The sequence below is a fragment of the Heterocephalus glaber genome, unplaced genomic scaffold (genome assembly GCF_053883595.1).
Source record: "Heterocephalus glaber isolate CG9 unplaced genomic scaffold, H.glaber_assembly_v1.0 deba00001733, whole genome shotgun sequence".
In the NCBI taxonomy this organism is placed as follows: Eukaryota; Metazoa; Chordata; class Mammalia; order Rodentia; family Bathyergidae; genus Heterocephalus; species Heterocephalus glaber.
In genome coordinates this window covers 19,750,174-19,772,676 of record NW_028258444.1, presented here as the reverse complement: position 1 = coordinate 19,772,676, position 22,503 = coordinate 19,750,174, and the positions used below count along the sequence as shown (strand labels likewise).

At 42.0% G+C, this 22,503-nt stretch overlaps 1 protein-coding gene across 5 annotated transcripts in view; it reads right to left on the bottom strand.

Moving 5' to 3' along the window:
• Atf1 (activating transcription factor 1) overlaps positions 1–21,802 on the bottom strand; it is a 63,887-nt gene extending 42,085 nt beyond the window's left edge. Inside the window, exons 1-2 of one of the 5 annotated variants that reach the window (XM_021243068.2) lie at positions 21,511–21,776; positions 14,134–14,232 (exon numbers count right to left, since the gene is read on the bottom strand). In XM_021243068.2, the coding sequence (XP_021098727.1) occupies positions 14,134–14,226 (93 nt within the window). In that variant the 5' untranslated portion in view covers positions 14,227–14,232; positions 21,511–21,776. Of the gene's footprint in view, positions 1–14,133; positions 14,233–21,037; positions 21,323–21,510 lie in introns of those variants that run through there. The other 4 variants (XM_013079005.3, XM_004862976.4, XM_004862978.4 and 1 more) reach the window with 4 other exon arrangements.
• Between the last annotated feature and the right edge of the window lie 701 nt (positions 21,803–22,503).

Sequence of the window (22,503 nt, the reverse complement as noted above, 5' to 3'; positions counted from 1 at the left end):
GTCTTCTTCCCTTCACTGCAAGTTCTTTTCCTCTTCCCAGGATCAGATAAAACTCCAGTCTCATCATTCCCCAAACTCCCCAAATTGTCCAAGGTCATGAAATTTTATATACAACATTTTATCCACATACTGAGAACTGCAAACTCAGCATAAACAACCTATCCAACCCTCACCCCCAACCTGAAAGAGACTTGACCAAACTCTACCTTGGCTTCTATCAGCTCAATGCCATACCTCTAGATGATCCTAGTCCCCTTAAAATGTGTGGAAAACATCATCAACACCAAAAGTACGTCATACTGTTTATTCCAGCCAGAACCTGACTTGGACTTGGAAGTTGTAAATCCTTTTTTGTCCTTTGTGATATAAATCTTCTACAACACAGAAATGTGCCTTCGCAATGGGCACTTCTCTGGGCTCATCTGTTTAAAATAGGGTTCCTGTCTCAGCCATCTCTGTGGGATAGCAGAAGCCTAACTTTAATAAGTTCCACTTAGCAAACACAGATGGCTAATCACACTGCTAAATCACCCTCACCTAGTATCTTCAATACTTTTCTTTTAGCACACCCCAGTGTTTAAAAAGCTTTCCACCGGCTGGGGATTTAGCTCAGGGGTTTCGCCGCCTGCTGCGCAAGTGCAAGGACCTGAGTTCGATCCCTGGTACCAAAAAAAAAAAAACTTTCCACCTTTTGTTTCAGTAGAGCTGAGCTCACTTTATACTAGAGTCTCCCTTCCTATGCTACAGTAGTCTGAATACCATCTGTCTTACTGTCTCTAACAAATATCTAGTTATTCAGAGATCCAGAAATTGAAGAAACAGAATTTACAAATCTTGAGTCCCTTTACAGTTACCCTTGCACTCAATGAATGGGGAAGAGTTTGTGATGGGATTAATTTATAATTCTAAAAGATTACAAGCCATCATTGTTCCCCAAGGATTTCTGGCAAGCCATGTGATCCAGTGCACACTGTGGGCCTGCAGGTGTAAAGTGGAAAAGAGTCATCAGATTTTGTTTTAGTTCGCAGTTGCCCCTCTTATTAACCTCTTCTTGTGAGGCTTCTTTTAGCCTCACAAAATGCTCACTATTCAGTATCTCAAAGCCCAGAAAGGTCCCCTCCCACTTTCTCTTTGGGGCTGGGCGGGGCCCTCACTATGTAGCTTAGGCTGGCCTTGAACTTACTATGTAGCCCACACTGGCGAACTTTCGAGCATCCCTCTGGCTCAGCTTTGCAAGTACACCACCACACCCAGCCCTGTCGCTACTCTTTTCTAATGTGGCAGCTACATGTTAGTATCAAGCACTTGAATTAGTGTGACTAAAAGACTGATTTAACTTTTAATTTAAATTAAAACTGAAATATCTACTTGTGGCTAGTGGCTACCATATTGAACAGCAGGTCCTGATACTGAGAGCTGTGGAACCGACTAGTATACAGTATTATGGGCAACTGCAGAATTCCCCTTAGAAGATAACAAGAGGTGGAAAGAAAAGGATTTTTAAGAGCTGCTCTAAATAAACTGAAGGACTAAAGGCCCCTGATTTCCTGATATTATCGAAGGCAGAACTGAGTCTCAAGCATTCTCCCTAGTGATCCATTATGTTTGGATAAGGAAATGTCCCCAGAGGTTAAGGGCTTGGATGCCAGCTAATGAGCTTCTGGGAAGCAGCTGAATCTGAAGGGGCTTTAATTATCAATGGACTCCTAGCTCAATGATGTTAGTAGGAGGAGCCACCTAAATGGATGAGGCAGGTCATAAAGGCGTGCCCCAGAGACTTTCTTGTTCCTGGCCCCTTCCCGAGCTCGCTCTATTTCTCTGTCTCCTTGCTGCCACAAGCTGAGCATGTTTCTTCTGCCACAGTACTATCTCTGCCTTGCCACAGGCCTAAGAATAATGTAGCCACCTGACCTCAGACTGAAACCTCTGAAACCGTGAGCCAAAATAAACTGTTCCTCCTTTAAGTGATTATTCTCACGTATTTTTACAGGCAATGGAAAACTGCCTAATACACTACCTAATTAGGTGACATAGGTCAGTAAATAAGGGAAGACAAGGAGTTAATGGCATGGGAAAGAAGCCTCTACTTAGGCAGCATTTGAATCCAAACTTGACCACCCCTAGAAAGGGCACTGGAGTAACACAAGCTTGGGCCAATGTTCAGCAAAAGGGGCTCACTAGCCTCTATGACACTTAGCAAATTACTTATCTTCTCAACGCCTCAGTTTCCTCCTCTGAAAAAAGAACTCATACTATCTTTTTCACAGCATTATAACAATACAGTAAAAACAAAATAGCTGGAAGGTGAGGAAAAGGAGCCTACATACTGTATGTTTATTTGGACCCTGGTTGGACAAAATGTTTTTTAAAAATGTACTGGAAGAAAGAGCCTGGGCTGAAGCTCAGTGGTTGAACATTTGCCAATCATGTATGCATAAATCTTGCCCTGGGTTCACTCCCCAGGATAGAAAAAAAACAAAAGTGTGTGTGTATAGACATGATATAAATAAAGAAAAATTTAAACAATAAGGGGATACTTAATGATATTAAAGAATCTTTTTTTTTTTTTGGTACCGGGGATCAAACTCGGGACCTTGCGCTTGCGAGGCAAGCACCAGAACTACTGAGCTAAATCCTTGGCAAGGAACCTTTTTTTAAGGTGTGATAGTATAGTTGTGGTTACGTACTTTAAAAAAGCCCTTATATTTTAGGGATGCATACTGAAATACTGGACTAAAATGATGAAATCTAGAATTTGCTTCCTAATGCAGCTGGCAGGGGTACAGGGATATAAGAAGACAAGAGTTACAGTAGTAACTGCTAACACTGGGTGATGGGAACCGTGATGGTTTAACCTGATAATCTCTACTTTGGGATATAGTTGAAAATTTCCATGAAAATGTTTGGAAAATTACACAGCACAATAGTAAACATATAAGTTGGTCTTGTCTGACTCCAGAGTCCAGTGCTCTTTTTTTCCGGATATCTTATGTACCCTGGTGCCAATGAAGAAGTTTTTACCACCTCTCACTCTGTATGTTCTCAGTTTCTCCTCCACAAATCAAGTATATCTGCTTTGTTTTTTCATTTTATAGAAAAAGAGAGCAGCAGACTGTTTTGATATTAGGAATAATGATTTGTTAATACTTCAGTATCAATTGTGGCAAACCTGCGGTATCTTATCTGCTCAGTGTTTTGGTTTGCAGTCCTGGGCCTTCACACTGAGCTGCATTCCCAGTCTTTTCTATATTTTTTTAATTTTGCGACAGGGTCTTGCTAAATTGTCCAGGCTGGGCTTGAGCTTGCAATCTTCCTGCCTCAGCCTCCTAGTGCTGAGGTTACAAGCGTGTGCCACCACGCCTGCTCTGCTCAGTTCTTAATGGAGTAGTCATTAAGTCAAAATACAGTATAAAGGAAAAATAAAATGAACATCTTCACATCTTTTAATTCATTAGTTAATACTTTTTTTTTTTTTTGGCACTGCTGGGTACTGAACCTAGTGCCTTGCATATACTAGGTAAGTGCTGTAACACTGATCTACATCCCCAGCCTAGTTTATTATTTAATGTAATAATTTAACTTCAATTTCATGGGTATGAATTTTTTTCCATAGATAAGCCTGTGCTGTACTTGCCCAAAAGTGTCATTCAAAGGGCCGGGAATTTAGGTCAGCAGTGCCTCCGCCTGCCTCCCAAGTGCCTGCCTCCCAAGCGCAAGGTCCTGAGTTCGATCCCAGGTACCAAAAAAAAAGTGTCATTCAAAAGATTCAAATGAGCTTTGGATAATCAGGACTTACACATGATAAACACTGACTAGAGAATTCAAACTTGGGTGTGAGGGTATTAAGTCAGTAATACAACATACCATATCCTGCATAAACTTTAACAGACTAATTATAATATATAGAGTATGTTTTCCAGTTAAAATGGAATCAAATTAGAACTCAGTAACAAAGTTGTCCCATATCAAGTATCTGCAAGCACAGTGAAACTAAATTACACACTCTTTATTAACCCATCAGTGAAAGAGTAAGTCTCAAAAGAAATTTAGAATGTACATGGAATTGAATTATGAGTATGTTGAAATGTTGTATCTAAGGATCTAAAACAGAACTGATAGGGAAATTTATAGCACTAAATACTTTCATTAACAAGAAAGAACTCAGAAAACTGAGGTAGGAGTATCCTAAATTCAAGGCCAGTCTGGGACACTATATAACAAGAACTTGTCTCAAAACCAAACAAAAAACAAGGAAAGATCTCATATCAGTAATCTACCTTCCTACCTCAAGAACCTAGAAAAAGGAGAAATAAACCCCAAACAAACAGAAGGAAGGAGTAAGAAAGATTCAAGTGAAATCAGGTACAGTGAATGGCAAGTAACTATTCCCAGCTACTTGGGAAGCTGAGGAAGGAGGATCATTTGAGCCCAGGAGTTAAGGCCAGCCTGGACAACACTGCCTAACTCTTGTTTCAAAGAAGGGAAAGAAAAGAAGGAAAAGAACACAGATAAGAAAGAAACAAGTAATTAATAAATTAATAATTAATAAATTAATAACAACAGCCAGCCCCAGCCTGCACCACATAGCGGGACCCTATCTCAAAAATAAAAAAGAACCTGTCTATTCCTAGTCCAGTGAAATCTCCTTCTGTCCTGCCAGACTATTTCTTTTTGGTTTTTGTGTTTTGTTTTGTTTTTCATTTTTTTGAGACAGGGTCTTGTTACGTAGCTCAGGGTGGCCTTGAATTTGTGGCAATCCTCTTACCTCAACCTCCCGAATGCTGCAGACTACAGGCATGCACACTACACCTGGCCCCTAGCAGACTCTTTCAAACATTCTCTTTCTCTCTATATTCTGAAATTATTTCCACAAAAAAAAGTTACAAGAAGAAAACTTTCAGAGTATCTCATCCTAAGTCTACCCTCCTAACCTGTACTTATTTTCTAATTATAAATTATCTATTTGTGCTCACATAAAATTAATTTCTCCACTTGCCGAACAGTTCCTCAATGCCATTATCCCAGGCCTATTCCTTCTCTGCTGTATGGTCAGGTTTCCCTTCTCTATAGAATTGTTCCCTTTTGCATACAATCAGGCTGTAAATTCTCCCCAGCCTAAGAAAATAAAACTTCCATTACATGCAACTCGGACAACTTCATTTCTTTGTTTTAACATACAAGAGAACTTAGATACAACAGAAAAAATTAGGTTTTAAACGTAGGTAAGTGGTACACTGCTTACACTGCTTAAAAGCAAAGCTCAAAGACACCAGATACAGCAGAAGGCAACTTCATTTCTTAGCTCAAGGAGCTGGCCATTCAGGAGTTGTCAAAGAGTTTGTCCACTCATTTTCCCTTGTCTTTCCACACCCTCTGGATCAACTTAGGTTTTCATCTCTACCTCCACTGAAATATTCTTGTCAAAGATTTGAAGGAACCATATTATAAAACCGGTCGATTATTATTACTGTTATCTGTGGTAGATATAAAATTGCTACATACAATGAATTAGTAAATACTGAGCCACTGCTCCTAGGGAAATACTGGGATACATTTTCATCAAATGGCCAACATATAACCTTGTTTTATGTGTGTTCCTACTGAAAGATATCTGTATGTGTTTAAATTAAAAAAAGTACTGTCAAAAACACACTACCATTAATCCTCCTCAAAAAAACTTCCCCTCAGACGGGTGTGGTGGCACACACATGTAATCCCAGTGGAAGATCACTAGAGTTAGTTTGAAGCCAGCCTGGGCTACATAGTAAGTTCAAGGCCAGCCTCAACTACATAGAAAGTATTTCTCAAAAACTCCCCCTCTCTTCAAAAACACTAATCTCATCGTTCTTGCCACTTTCTGAAGCAGTTCTGGAAGTCCATTTTTATGCGTGTCTTTAGATGTGCTCTTGTGGCTGCCCTGATGCTCTGAAGTGATTCAAAATGTTTACCTCCCATAGTCATTTTGACTTTGGGAAGAGCCACACGTTGTATGTATGGCGGATCCGGTGAATAAGGTGAATAAAGACACACCATAATGTTTTTACAATCCCAACTGACACTCAGCAGCACTGTTCACAGTATTTTATCACACTTCATAAAGACACTCACAAAAGAGGACTTTCAGAACTGCTTCAGAAAACAGCAGAAACAATAGAATTCGAAGTGAGGGAGAGTATCTGAGGAACATTAATTTATTAATGTAATAAATTTTAAAAATTTAAACATTCACCATATTTTCCCATCACCTCCTGCATGTACTAATTCATTAGTGCTGAACTCATGGTCAACAACACTGCAACTCAGGCCTGAAAGAAGCTTCTCTAACAGGTATTTTCTCCCTAAGACACATCACATCCCCATAGGCACACAGCACTAAAGCACTCTGCTTGGGGGCCATTTTAAACACCACAATTTCCGACAGCACAAAATGCAAAACGTGTAGCACTAATTAGATCACAAAAAAGACAACTGTTTACCGTAGGAGCTGAACCGGGAGAGTCTGACCCTCACCTCTGACTCTACTCATCTCTCAGTAACCTCATTTAGCCCTAACCCATCACACCGACATCAGTGTCCCATAGTTCTCAGATGCTCTGTTGTTCTTCAAGTTCAGTGACTCTTTGCTCTGCTGTCAAGACTACTAACAATAGTGTGTTAAGCACTAGCTCATCTGCATCACTGCTTTTATTTCTCCCATCTCCACGACTTTTTCATATAGTTTCTACCTTTCTGCTGAAACTCTTCATCTGTTCATGTATGTTGTCTACCTTTTCCACTAATAACATATTCCTCATTGTTATTTTAAATTCACCAGCCAAGAGTTTCAACAGCTGTTTCATCCTGAGACAGGAGATTAGGCAGAGGCAAAGCTGGTGGGGAAGACCCCAGAACATATGTGTAGTACAGTTCCCAAAGTCCTGCTCCTAGACTTCTTGCAGGGGGCCAGGGATTTAGCTCAGTGGTTTTGTCGCCTGTGCAAGCACAAGGACCTGGGTTCGATCCCCGGTACCAAAAAACAAACAAACAAAAACCCCACTATCTCTTGAGCTGGGGATTTAGCTCAGTGGTACCGCCACCTGCCTCCCAAGCACAAGGTCCTGAGTTCGATCCCCAGTACCAAAAAATAAGAACTGGAGCAGGTTTCCCACAGGATGGCCTAGAGGTGTGGGTGATATAAAAAGGACGGTCCACATTGAGTTTTTGCCACTGTGTTCTCTCTTGCATGGTGGCCCACCCTCATGCTGTAGGATGTATTTCTTTTTCTTTTACTTAGGCCAAACTTGCTCTGAAGAGCCGTTTCTTTTCCTACCTTTAACAAAACTTTGCTACCATTTGTGCTTATCTTGACTGATTCATTGCTCAGGACAGAAAGAACCTGAAATCACCTCCAAAAGGAGACTCCAGCATCCCCAAGCCCCATAATGCTAGGACAGGACTTGTGACTTGCTATTGACCAGCAGAATATGGCAAAAATGGGGGGAGACCTCATGCCTGTATCCCAGTACTCTAAGAGGCTGAGGCAGGAGGACTGCAAGTTCCGGCCCCACCTAGGTGATATTAGCAAGACAGTCTCAAAATAAAAAAAAAATAAGGGCTGGGAAGGTAGCTCAGTAAGAAGATCCTGGGTTCAATCCCCAGTTCCACAAAAAAGATTTTTTTTGGTTTTTTTGTTTTTTGTACCGGGGATTGAACTCTGGTCCTTGTGCTTGCACAGCAGGTGGCAAAACCACTGAGCTAAATCCCTGGCCCCACAAAAAATTTTTTTTTAAAAATAAATAATATGGCCCAGATGATGGGATGTTCTTCCCGTGGTTGTTACATTCTGTAAAAAAATGAATGGATCTGGGCATGGTAGCACACATCTGCAATCCCAGCTCTCAGGAGGCTTGCTCTGAGTTCGAGGCCAGCCTGGGCTACACAGTGAATTCAAGACCAGCCTAAACTACACAGCAACACCCTGTCTCAAAAAACCACAAATAAATAAGTAAAAAGGGATGGGATGTCATTCCTTTGATTATGTTACATTATATAGGACCCTGTCTTGTAAGCGGACCACTCTCTCTCTTGCCGGACCTAAAGAAGTCGAGCTGTGCACTGTCTATGGAGAGGGTCACATGGCAAGGAACTGCAGGCAGCCTCTAGGATCTAAGAACATTTCAGTGAAGGTAGAAATGAAAACTTAATTTGATCCAGAGGGTGTGGAAAGACAAGGGAAAATGAGTGGCCAACAGCCAACAAAAACCTGAAGCTTTCAGTCCTAAAGCCACAATAAAATGAATTCTACCAACAACCCAAGTTTGGAGTCTTTTCTAGCCTGATCTCCAGGTAAGAACCCAGCCCTCACCAACACCTTGATGGCAGTTTGGTGAAACCCTGAGTGAGATAATAAACGCAGATTACGGGCCAGGGATTTAGCTCAGTGGCACTGTGCCTGCCTTGCAACTATGGGTCCTAAATTCAATCCCCAGTACTGGGGGGAAGAAAAGCAGACTGTTTTAGTCTTTAAATTTGAGGTAGCTTATTCTATAACCCAGAAAACTAACAGACAGAATCACAAACTCCATATGACTTAAAACCAAATGCTTGATTGCCAACATCGCCCTAAAAAGAAAACAAAAATGGTCTAGTGTGGTCCTTCACAACAAACAACAACTCCATTTTTATAGTTACTCAAGCCAATAATTGTGCAGTTAATGTTGACTCTTTTCCTAGAATTCTAAAACCCCACATCTAATCCAAAAGCAAACACTATTTGGGCCAGAGATTTAGCTCAGTGGCACCACGCCTGCCTTGCAAGCACAAGGTCCTGAGTTCGCTTTACAAGCAGTGTACACACATAATCTAACTTTATTTTACTACCACTGCCACTATTACCTCTCACGTGTGTCACTGTAACATCTCCTGAGTTTTTGCTTTTACGCCAGCCACTAAGCACAGGTGTGGTTCTTTTAAAATATCAGATAATGTTTTTACCCAACCCACTTGTGGGTCCCCAGGTTAAAACACAAAAATCTTAGCAGTATTTAAACCCCTCACCATATGGCACTCTTCCCTTCCAGCCAACCCTCTCTGCCTCAACTGTCACTCTCTTCAACTGTCACTCTGTCATTCAGCCCTCTGCTACCACTCTGGTTACCGTGCTGTTCCTTGACCAAGCACATGTCACTCAGAGTTTTACAACTGCTGGTCCATGTAACTGCAGAGGTAATTTTTTTTTTGGTACCAGGGATCAAACTCGGGTCCGCGCTTGTGCAGCAGGTGGCAAAACCACTGAGCTAAATGCCCCCCAACATGTGCCTTTATTTTTTATTTTTTGGTACCGGGGATCGAACTTGGGTCCTTGCACTTGCACAGCAGGCGGCGAAACCCCTGAGCTAAATGCCCAGCCCTACATGTGCCTTTTTTAATACTAAGTAGTAAGAAAAGTTTTATGTGAAAAAATATCTCAGGACCAGGAATTTAGCTCAGGGGTTTTGCCGCCTGCTGCGAAAGCGCAAGGACCCAGATCCCCGGGACCGAAGGAAAAATAAAAAGGCACATGTAATCTCAGCACTCTAGGAGGCTGAGGCAGAAGGATCACAAGTTCAAATCAAACCTAGCAACTTAGCAAGACCTGTCTCTAAATTTAACAAACAAAAAAAATTTCTTAAAGTGCTGGAGATGTAGATCAGTACAAAGGCCCTAGGTTCAAGCCTCAGTACCTCCCCAGAAAGGAAAAGTCCCTTTGTCCCCACCCAAAACACACTATCCCTCCTACCCTACTTGATGAGTCTCCACACCACTTATCACCAACTGATAATCTTTTTTGCTGCCTGACTCCGCAAAATTAGGATGAATTCCATGAAAACTAAAACTTTTGTTCAGGGCTCTACCAATAGATTTTACTAAATTAATGTTAAATTTTGTTTCCTTACAGAATTTAGAGTCTAATAAAGTAGTTGAGTCATAAGAATTTCAGTACAAAGTAACAATTTTTAAAAACCATTATGAAATGATTCACCATCTAGAAATGTGCTTATTTGTCAACTCATTATAAATGTTTCCAAGAAAACACAGGAAAAAAAAATCCTATCTGATCAAAATAACTGAAATATAGGGCCAGGGATAAGCTCAGTGGTGCACATCTGCGTGGCAAGCACAAGATCCTGAGTTCAATCCCCAGTACCAGAAAAAAAAAAAAAAAAAGACATAAAGCAACTGAATTAAAGTATTTCTGTAAAGAACTCTTTTTCTTTTTTTTCCAGGGCTGGGGATCAAGCCCAGAGGCTTGCACATGCTAGGCAAGTGTTCTGCCACTAAGCCACATCCTCATTCCTTAGCAAGAAGAGTCTTTTTTATTTTTTTGGTACGGGGGATCGAACTCAGGTCCTTTTGCGCTTGCCCAGCAGGCGGTGAAACCACTGAGGTAAATCCCCAGCCCAGCAAGAACAGTCTTGCTAAATTGTCCAGTCTGGCCTCAAACTTGCAATGCTGCTGCCTCAGCCTCCCAAATGCTAGGATTACCAGCATACACATCACACCTGGCTCCCTTTACTTTTAAAAAACCACTGAGGACCCCTCAAAAAGCTTTTATTTATGTGGGCTAGAAATATTGATCCTTTTATTTAAAACAAAACAAAACAAAAAATTTTTAAATACCTAACAGTTCATTTTATTTATTTTTATTTTTAATAGAGACAGGGCACCAGGCAAGGCAAGAAATTAAACAGAAGAGGAAAGAAGAGAGCCAAGAGGAAAATAACATGACATGAATAAGTCAATTCTTATCAGTTATAACCATCAATGTTAATGGATTCAACTCACCAATCAACAGAAACAGACTGGCAGAATAAATCAAGAAGCAAGATTCAACAATATGCTGCATACAAGAAACATTTAATTCAAAAAGAAATTCACAGACTGAAAGTTAAAGGATGGAAAACAATACTCCATGCAACAGGAACTCAGAAAAAAGTAAGGGTAGTTATTCTACTTGCAGACAAAGTGGATTTCAAGCTAAGACTAATTAAGTGAAACAAAGAAGGTCACTACATCCTTGTAAAGGGAACAATCCAAGAAGAAGATATAAGAATCATAAATATTTATGTACCAAATACCTGTGCACCAACTATATAAAAGAATATTATCAAACACGAAAAATCAACTAAGCACTATTACAGTTGTAATGTGGGACTTCAATACCCCACTGTCACAAATAGACAAATCAACAATGAAATATTGTTGAACAATATTTGAACAAATGGACTTAACAGATGTCTACAGTGTGTTCTACCCCACATTAGAATACACACTCATCTTGGCTGCACACAGAACGTTCACCAAAGAAGATCACATACTAACTCACAGAACATGCAGTTTGTCATAGCTAAATCTTAGAAGCAGCCCAAAATGCCCATCAACCAATGAATGGATAAAGATGTGTTTTTTTTGTTTTGGTTTGGTTTTTTTTGGTACCGGGGATCGAACTCAGGTCCTTGCGTTTGCAAGGCAGGTGGTGGAACCACTGAGCTAAATCCCTGGCCCCAACATGTGGTTTTTTTATACAATGGAGTACTACTCAGCCATAAAGAAAGATGAGCTTCGGACATTTATAGCTAAATGGATGGACCTTGAGACCATACTCTTAAGTGAAATAAATCAGAAACACATTTAAATACCACATTGTTTCTATGGTGTGAGAAACCAAAAGTGGAAATAAGGACTAAAATGTATAATAGATATTGAGAAGTGGGAAGAAAATGTTCAAATGGGAAGAACAAGGGAGGAAGGAGAAAAAAAGGAAGGAATGGACAAGGAAAAAAAGTGAAAATGGAAAAAATGGAAACAAAGTTTTTGTACATAGAAGGGAAGGGAGACTTGAGGGGAGGAGGGGAATGGGAAAAAAAAAGAGGCGGGATGTATCATACACAGATGCAAATTCTCTATGATGAGTGTTATCATTATGTATGTCTAAAATGTACCAATAATGTTTTGCTATTTAAAAAACAATCAAACATGGGGCTGGGGATTTAGCTCAGTGGTTTTGCCACCTGCTGCGCAAGCACAAGAACCCAAGTTCAATCCCCAGTACCAAAAAAAAGTAGAAATAAAAAATAATCAAACAAGAAAACTAGAGACAGGGTCTCCCTATGTACTTCAGGCTGATCATGAACTCCCTATGTAGCCCAGGCCGACCTGGAGCTCAGTGATCTTCCTGCCTCAGCTTCCTGAATGCTGGGATTACAGGTGTGGGCCACCACACCCAGCCTAACAATTCATTTTAAAATACACTCATTACATGTTAATAGTTTCATTAACATATTTTCTCGAAAAATTGTTTTATTTATCTCTTTAATGTCTATGGTGAATAGAAAACAGCAGAATCCTCTCCTGATGCTATAATAAATATGCTGTTTTAGTTGAGGTATATGAAGAAAACCTAACCTCTTACTAATCTGTAGTCAGCAAAGGTGGAAGAGTTTCAATAGCTTCTTCAGTAACTGTGCATAGCTGCTGAGATAATAGCAAAACTCAACAAGTTGTAATCTCCTGAAGGTTAGCCCCATGTACAACCTGGTCTATGTGTATTCTATTAATATGAAAATCTATTGGTCCAGTGCTAGTTGTAGTGGCACTCATAAAGCCAACCTGGGCTACACAGAGACTTTAAGACCAGACTATATTACACTGCAAGATCCTGTCTCAAAGCAAAACATAACCAATTACTGGGCTGTCTTGCACTGTGAATGGCTCTTGCACCCATGCAGAATTTTGTAAGACAATTTTGTAACCAAAAGTCTGTCAGTATTGGGAAAATGTTTTGCATAATTCTCATTTTCTTCTTTTTTTTTTTGAGGCAGGGTCCTGCTATGTAGCCCAGGCTGGCCTCCAACTCACAGCCGTCCTCCTGCCTCAGCCTCCGCGGTCCTGGGATGACAGGAGTGCACCGCCACACCCAGGCCCACAATTCTAACTTTCATGTGAAAATTCAAATCTTATCGCTGGCAACAAATATTGTCAGTCATTTTCCTTGAAGTGGGTTAGGTGGACAGGTCACACAGTTTGGAATTTAAAAATGCATCTACACACTGCAATATGTGTCCTTGTCAATTTAGTTAAATTCTCTAAGGAATACGCCTACTTTCCAGTTCAGCAAAATCATTTCCAATATATTCATAATAAATCTGTTCAAATAAAGATAGTTACCTTTCTGAAATCATTAATCTGTTTCAAGTTAGATTCTTTAAAAACCCACAAGTATTTATCTTGTTTCTCTATGTTGAAACAAAATGAGTCTGGAAAAAAAAATCTAAATAATTGTGTACCACATAAAATAAAATCTACATCGAGTTTTGAGAAGTCCGTATTTTTTTTTAAAAACTCTTAATATACTTTATATAAAATAAAACTTGGAGTTACACCTGTAACTCTAGATACTCAGGAGGCTGAATTAGGAAGATCCCAAATTTGAGGCCAGCCTGGACAACTTAGCAAGACTCTCAAAAAATAAATTTAAAAGGCTGGGGGTGTTGCTTAGAGCAGCGGAGGCCCTAGGTTCAATCCCTAGGACCACAAAACCAAAACAAAACAAGACAAAACAAAAATAAAAGAAAAACCAAATAGTCTTAAAAATTTAAATCAAACCAGGTGTGGTGGTGTGCACCTGTAATTCCAACACTCTGGGAGGCTGAGGCAGCGGGATTGGAAATTTCAGGACCCCGGGCAACTTAGTGACTTACCAAGACCCTGTCTCAAAATAAAAATAAGGCCTGGGCCAGGGATTTAGCTCAGCAGCACCGAGCCTGCCTCAAAAAAAAAGGCCTGAGACCGTGTAATCCCAGCACTTGGGAAGCAGAGGCAGGAGGAGCACTGTGAGTTCAAAGCCAGACTGAACTACATAGTGAGACCTTGTCTCAAAAATAAATAAAAATAAAAATAAGGCCTAGCTCACAGTGCAAAGGCCCTGGGTTCAATCCCAAGCAATGCAGAAGAAAAAAAAGACCTACCTTCCCTCTTTATACCTCAACATTTTTAAATTCATTTTTTCCTTGATTCTCTTTTTGAATAGCAGCAATAAGAGATCTGAAATAGCAGATTAAACTGCACATAAAATATTCCTAATGAGCTCAGTATTTTGGCCAGTCCTTGTCTTACCTGCTGAGCAATATGAGAAATATAAGCTCCCTGAACTGTTGAAGCAGGTTGAGTTGAAGTCTCTGAAGTGTTATTCTTGTGGGACTCTTCCATAATCAACTGGAAGAGAAAAATAAACAGTTGAAAGGTGCTACAGGATATTTATCACACACTATAAAGCCATGTAAAACTGATCATTTTAGCAGGATGTAGTGGTGTACTCCTGTAATCCCAGCACTTGGAAGGCTGAGGCAGGAGAATAGCAGTGAGTTTGATAGCAGCCTGGGATACACAGTGAGTTCAAGCCAGCCTAAATTACACAGCAAGACCCTGTCTTGAAAATAATATAAATTGATCGTTTGGTTGCCTCCAGGAAGGGAACTGGTAGGTATGGTGTAGATAGAAAAGAGACTTTTCTTTGCATATTCTTTTATTTTTTGAAACCAAAATTTTTTTGGTAGCACTAGTGAACTGAACACTGAGCTACATTCCCACCCCTTCTTTTTTTTTTTTTTGAAACACTGAGACAGAGTCTTCCTAAACTGCCCAGTCTGGCCTTGTATTTTACTGGTGATCCTCCTGCCTCAGCCTCCCACCCGCCCAGGTAACTGGGATTACAGGCATATGTACCATGCCCAGCAATTTTTTGAATTCTAACACACCTAAAAACATGTTTAAATTTAATAAATGGTACATATGTACATATATTATTAGTAAATTTTCAAATCTTAGCCCACTCAAAAATATTAGTCTTCCTGTCCATGGACACATGTACTCCTTTCTCCATTCTAAGGAAGAGTTTCTGATTTCACAATTTCACACAGATAATTTATTCTTTAAAAATTGAACAAATAAAACTGCCTAAGGAGGTTCTAAAGATCTAGATCAGGCATGTCCAGTCTGCCTCTTCTTAAAAATGCTGTAACAACAATTATTTTTAAAGGCAGTTTTATTAATTATAAACAAAACTATATGTTTTATATGTGGACCAAGACAATTCCTCAGTGCAGCCAGGCAAGCCAAAAGTTTGGATATGCCTGATCTAGATAATTTCAGGATGTGAAGGCTAAGAATGGAAATAAGTAAACTGTAAGAGAATGAGTATGTACAGCCTAGGATTTAGCTCAGTGGTTCTGCTGCCTGCCTCACAAGCACAAAGACCCAAGTTCGATCCCCAGTACCAAAAAAAAAAAATCTTAAGAGAATGAGTATGTCAAATAGGAAGAGAACCACTAACAAAGAGACTGGCAAAAGAGATCGATAGAATGAGTGTTTTACATGTGCAAAGATATTTAACAAAGAAACAGCTGGGTGTGGTGGTGCACGCCTGTAATCCCAGCACTCAGGAGACTGAGGAAGGAGGATCACTGCAAGTTCCCGGCCAGCCTGGGCTAGTGAGTTCAGGGCCAGCCTCGAACTATCAAGTGAGACCCTGTCTCAAAAAACCAAAAGAGGGACCGGGATTTAGCTCAGTGGTTCTGGCACCTGCCTCGCAAGTGCAAGGTCCCAAGTTCAATCCCTGGAACCAAAAAGCAAAAGAAACAGCTGGTTAGTATGCATATTTAAAGATGCTCCACATCACTAACGGTTAAGGAAATTAAAATCAAAATCACAAAACTGGGCCGGGGATTTAGCTCAGCAGTTTTGCTGCCTGCTGCGCAAGCGCAAGGACCCGAGTTCAATCCCTGGTACCAAAAAAACCCAAAACAAAACAAAATAAAAAATCACAAGACATCACCTTACACCTATTAAAACTGCTAATATCAAACACAAAAACTAAGCCTTGATAAGGACGGGGGAGAAACTGTACTCATGTACTATATTGTGCTGGTGGAAATGTAGAGTGGTGCCACTGCTTTGGAGTAGTTCCTAAAAAATAAAAATTAAAAACAGCCGGGGATTTAGCTCAGTGGTTCCGCTGCCTGCCTCGAAAGCGCAAGGTCCCGAGTTCAATCCCCAGTACTAAAAAATTACCAAATGAGCCAGCAATTTCCCCTCTAAGACGTATCTCCAAAGGAACTGAAAGCTAAGTCTTAAAGAAATATTTATACACCAATATGTATGTTCACAGCAACATGACTCACAACAGCCAAAAGGTGGAAGCATCCCAAGTGTTCATAAACAGATGAATGGGTAAATAAAATGTGGTATATTCTTTAACATATAAGAAAATTCTAACACATGTTACAACATAGATGAAGCTTGGGTACATTATGACAAGTGAAATAAGCCAGTCACAAAAAGACAAATACTTTAAGATTCCACTTATGTGAAGTATCTAGAGCAGTCAAGCTAATAGAAACAAAATATATGATAGCTGCCAAGGGCTAGGGGAGAAAATTTAGTCATTTAATGGGCATGAAAAAGTTCTGGACTTCGGTGTAGTAGCACATACCTATAATACCAGCACTCTGATAGACTGAGACAGGAGGATTGATTTACGGACACTCTATCTCAAAAAACCTTTTTTTTTCAATTCTTTTTGAAGGGGAGGGATTGGGGATGTAGCCCAGTGCAAAGGGCCAGGGCTCAATCCCCACTACCAGGGGTGAAAAGAAGTTCTAAAGATTGGTTGTACAACACCATAAATGCGCTTAACACTACTGAACTACACATTTAGAAATGGTTAAGGTGGTAAATTTTATATGTACTTTACACAATTTAAAAAAAATTTTAGGGCTGGGGATATACCTCAGTGGCACCGCGCCTGCCTTGCAAGCGCAAGGTCCTGAGTTCGATCCCCAGTATCAAAAAAATAGAATAAAATAAAATAAATATTTTAAGTCAGGCATGATGGCACACACCTATAACCCCAGCATTCTAGGGGCTGAGGCAAGAAGATGTAAGTTTGAACCCAGCTTGGTTAATCTATGGGACTGAGAGAGAGCCTATCTCAGAACTAAAAATTTAAAAAGGACTGGAAATATAGCTCAGTGTAGAAGTCTTGGATTCAATATCCAATACCAAGAAACAAAGAAACAAAGAGAGAAAGAGAGAACGAAAAAAGGAATAAAATTACAATACCATCTAACTTCTCTATTTTATAAATGAATTAACTTTTTCAAAATAAAAGCTTTACAGTTTCATATCAGAAACAATTAACAGTTCATACCCTCTGTATGTTTTACTGAAATTACCAGGGTATAATCTTTATTTATTCACTTTTTAAAAAAACTATTATTCCTGGGCTAGGGATTTAGCTCAGTGGTTCTGGCACCTGCCTCGAAAGCACAAGGTCCTGAGTTCGATCCCCAGTACCAAAAAAAAAAAAAGCAGCTAGGTATAGTGGCACAAGCCTATACTCCCAGCACTCTGGAGGTAGGGGAATCACCGAGAGTTTGAGGCCAGCCTTGGCTATGTAGTGAATCAAGGGCAGCCTGAACTACACAGTAAGACCCTGACTTAAAAACAAACAAAAAAGGGCCAGAGATTTAGTTCAGTGGTTTCACCGCCTGCCTTGCAAGTGCAAGGACCCGAGTTTGATCCCCGGTACCAAACAAAACAAAACAAAACAAACAAACAAACTGTTTAACCTAGAATAAATTTATGTGTACAACACATTTTTTATAATAATAAACTCCAAAAATAATAATAATAATAATAATAATAATAATAATAATAAACTCCAGACAGCAGCTATAAGCCTACCATGATTCCCCAAGAATCACAAAGGGGCAGTGAAACACACCTTCTAAAGCACCACCAATGCCGGACATGGTGGTATAGGCCTGAAATCCCAGCACAGGGAGGCTGAAGCAGGAGGACTGAGGCCAACCTGGGCTAGATAGTGAGTTCAAGACACTACAAAGCAAGACCATGTCTCCAAAAAAACAAAAAGCAAAAGCATCATCAATGGACTCAATTTATGGAACTCAAAATTTGCTGATCCTGATAATATAAGGATATGAAGGATACTTCTAGGAAATCTGTAAAGAAAAGAACCCTATAAGCTAGGTAGTATCACCCTAAGAATTTTTTGTGTGTGTTGAGGTGCTGGGGATCAAACCAAGGCCTCAAATAAGGTAGGCTAGCATCTCACCACTATATCCCCTAGCACCATAAGAACATTTTATTTTTTGAGGTTCTGAGGACTGAATCCTGGGTCTCTGCAATGAGCTACATCCCCAGCCCTTCTTCATTTTTAGACAGGGTCTGACTAGATTGCTAAACTGCCTACACTGGGCTCAAACTTCTGCTCCTCCTTCCTCAGCTTCCCAGCGTGCTAGGATTACAGGCCTGTGCCACCATGCCCAGCTCCTATCAACGTTTTGATGTCATCTCTTGGATCTCTTATTTTAGAGATATGTAAATCATGGCTCTAGTGGGGCATGGTGGTACAGGCCTGTAATTCCAGCACACTGGGGGCTAAGGAAGGAGATCACTGAAAATTTGAGGCAAGCCTGGGCTACCTAGTGTAATCCTGTCTCAAAAATAAGAAAAAAGGGTCAGGATGAAGCTCAGCGGCAAAGTGTCTGCCTGGCATGCACAAGGTCCTGAGTTCGATTCTCAGTACCAAAAAAAGCTAGAAGAAATTATCATTTACTATGGATCCCACAGTAACATGCAGATGGAAGACCAGAAGCTAAATCTTTTTGGGGGGTTTTTTTTTCATTAAGTTTATTGGTACATTTTAGGTATGTAATGTCACTCATCATTGGAAATGTGTACCTTAGTTATTTTTTCTCCATTCCCTGCCCTCCCTTCAACCCCTCCACCCCTCCCTATTTACAAAGTCTTTGTTTCCATTTTTTCCTTTTCTCATTATTTTTTCCTTTCCCTTCTTTCCTTTTCCTACCCCTCCACTTCCCCTTCCCCTTGGGACCTTTTCTTCCTATTTCACATAATTACACATTTTGATCCTCATCTACACTTTCAATTTCTCACACCAGGGAAACTAATTGGTATTTACACGTGTGTCCTATTTCACTTAAAGAGTATGGCCTCAATGAGGCTAAACCTGTTTTAATGGAAACTCCCCACCTATAATAGTCCCTCTCTTCCAAGGACACCCTCAAATTACCTTTCCTAACTGCTTCTCATCTCTCCTAATGCTTTTACTGTGTTTAGCACAGGTTTCTAATGAGGTTACTTAATACTAAGATGTGTTATCTGGCATGTCTGAGGCTTCCCCTACTTTAAACTGCCAAAGGACCATAAGAGACCTTCCTGTAGTAAATAGTAAACAGCATTAAATACAGTACATATTCCCATCTAAAAAAAAAAAAAAGCTGGGGATTTGACTCAGTGGTGCCACCCCCTGCCTAGAAAGCCCAAGGTCCCGAGTTCAATCCCTGGTACCAAAAAAAAAAAAAAAAAAAAAAATTGCCAAAAGAAGGAAGATCGTAAGTCTGCTCACTTGTAGAAGATGCTGAATTATTGACAATCTCAAGAGAAGGGAGTCAGCCCCTTGCTCAGCAAACATTTCCACAACTGAATTCACTCTCTCCCTTCAAACTTGCTATTAATTCCACTGAATCTTCACTACTGTTTTTTTTTCACAATAGTCCACTCTCATGCTGTCATGTACATTTTTTCCTTACTTTCACTTGGCCCAAGTTCACTCTGCAGAACCCATTTCTTTTCCTATCTTTAATAAATGTAAAACCGGGCCAGGGATTTAGCTCAGTGGTTCTGCCACCTGCCTCCCAAGAGCAAGGACCTGAGTTCGATCCCCGGTACCAAAAAATAAATAAAAAATTAAAAAAAAAATAAAAATCACACTGACACTTTCAGATCCCCCAGCAGGCCTGTTCCTCTCACCTTTCCACACTTCTTCCTGTGCTGCCAGCACTCCTCTCCTTCAGGAGGCTTATTTCTGAGTTACTCTCCCAGGCACTTTGCTGACTTGGCCACAGTAGTCCAGAAGCCCGGACTGAGCCCCTTCCGCACACGGCACTCACCACAGTACAGTGATGGCCTTTCTGGGGGGTTCTGTCTCCCCACTAGGGAGTCAAAGACCACATTCTGCTCCCACTATGGCACCAACACCTTCACATTTATTCATGCCAGATACATCGTGTTTACTTCAATACGCCCACGTATTAAAACAGAGAACAATGGCTAAAGAAGTATTAGCCATTTACTTCACACCAGGTTTAAAAACGGGACAACTGAAGCAAAGCTATCACACCATACATGACAGTTCGTAACTACGACACTACGTAAAACAGTGGTTTTTTTTTTTAAGAGGGTACCACCTACCGGTGACACAGAAGTACTGACGGGACACAACACAGCCCAAACAGCCCCTACAGGACAAACTACAGATATTGTACTGTTTTTTTGTTTTGAGGATGTTTTGCTTTGGAGACAGGGTCTCGCTATGTAGCCCAGGCTGGCCTCGAAATCGGTCTCACTAATTCGCCCAGGTGAGACTCAAACTTGCAATCTTTCTGCCTCAGTCTCCCGAGTGCTGGAATTACAAGGTGTGTGCCTTCAGGCCTAAAAGACTCAAATACTAGTAGAGCTATTACATTCGGCTTTAGGACAACAGAATGGGCTCTAATTGAGACAGAGATAACTAACTGTACGTTGTAGTCGATGGGGGAAAAAAACCACTATCAGTAAAACGCGTATTTCTTGGTAACAAAATTCTAGGATTCAGACGCATTTTGCGGGCCGAAATACAGCTCTTCTCGATGGGTGAGGCCATCCACCGGATGAACGCCGAAATGGCTTTAGAATGTTAAGGGCTTTCAAAGACGGTTACTGTCCCAATGCTATTTAAACGCTAACAGAATTAGACATTAACACCTGCAATAATTTTAAAGCGACTAAGCTGCCCGCTAGCTCCACAGCGTAGCTGACTTTGAAAAATAACAGGCTTCACTCCATGATGTGTTACAAAATCGAGGAAAAAGTATCCTGGATCGGCCCGCGGTTCGAGCGGGAGGCAGGCCACCTTCCCCGCTTCTAGCCCGCGCACCTCCGTGGCACCCCCGGGGCGTCTGTGACTCCGGCACTGCCGGCCTCCTCCCCACCGGCCTGTGCGCGGCATGGTGGCCAGGCCCTCGGGGGCTCGCGGGTCCAGCCAAGCCCGGCTGCCGGCCCAGCGCCGCGAGCTTCCGCCTCCGACCGCGAAGGGGCGGCTTTTGGCTCTTGGGCCTCAGCCACTGGCAGCGGGAAGTTTGCGTTGCGCTTTCGCGTAGAACGGGACGAACGACTGCCAGAAAAGGAAGGGCGCGCAGCGGCGGCGCGAGCACCGGAAGCGCGCTCGGCCTGGACGGCGACGACCCCTCCCCCTTCCGCCGCGCGCCCGCGCGCCCCTCCCCCACCGCGGCCGCCCGCGCGACCCCCACCCGGCGCGTGACCGGCTCGGAGTTGCCGGCCGCGCCGCGCTCTAGAGCCCTCCGCGCCCAGGGCCGGGGGGGCGTACGTCCCACACCACCCGCCTCTTACCTGTGGCTGCCGCCTCGCCGCTCTCCTGGGCGGGAACTTCCACTCCCCCCCCCAAGTGGATCCGAATTCACTACCCACTTCCCTACCCCCTCTCGCGGTGGGGGACGTGCCTGTTTCTCGGGGGGGGGGGGCTGGCGGGGCTGGGAGAATCGAGTGTCACTTGACAGCCAACTGTTGCTCGGCGGTCTGGGCCGCCACTGACGGCATGATCTACAACAGGCGGGGGCGGGGGGTCAACACTGAGTTCGAGGGTGCCTGGGGGGCGAGGCTGGGCGGGGCCTCCGTGCGGGCCGCCCCACTGCGTCACCGCGCTGCTCACGTGCTCCACCGCCCTGTTGGCCGGCCTCCCTCGCCTGCCGCCGTACACGCTCTTTTGCGAGTAGAGAGAGCAGTTCCGTTCCCTTTCTGCTCCACCCACCTGTATTTCCGGAGGCCCTCAACTGCTGGATGCTCTGTAGAGGCAGTCGTGGTGCAGGTTTCTTCATGTACCGGCGTCCTCTCTGCACAGGTCCTTGCTCTGTAGTGAGGAGGCAGACCTAGAGGAGTCGCCTTTGGCCTAGACCGGCGTCCACGTGTCTGTTTCTTGAAGGGATAAAGGAGTTGCTGGAGGCTTGCTTCCTCAGCTTCTCTTGCTCAGATTCTTAATCCTGTAAAATAACGTTGGGAACGTGGTGTGCACCCCTTAATCCCAACACTGGGAGGTTGAGGGAGGAAGATCGCAAATTCGAGACCAGCCTGAGCAATCTAGTGACTTAGCAAGAACCTGCCTCAAAAATAAAAAGGTTTTGGGCCAGGGATTTAGCTCAGTGGTTCCGTCCCCTGCTTCGCAAGCGCAAGGACCTGAGTTCGATCCCTGGTACCAAAAAAACAAACAAAAAAAACAAGACAGAAACACTAAACTTGCTGGAAGATAAATTAGGTAGAACCCTTGAAGACATTGGCATAGGAAAAGACTTTATGAACAAAACCTCAGCAGCATGGGAACAGCAGAAT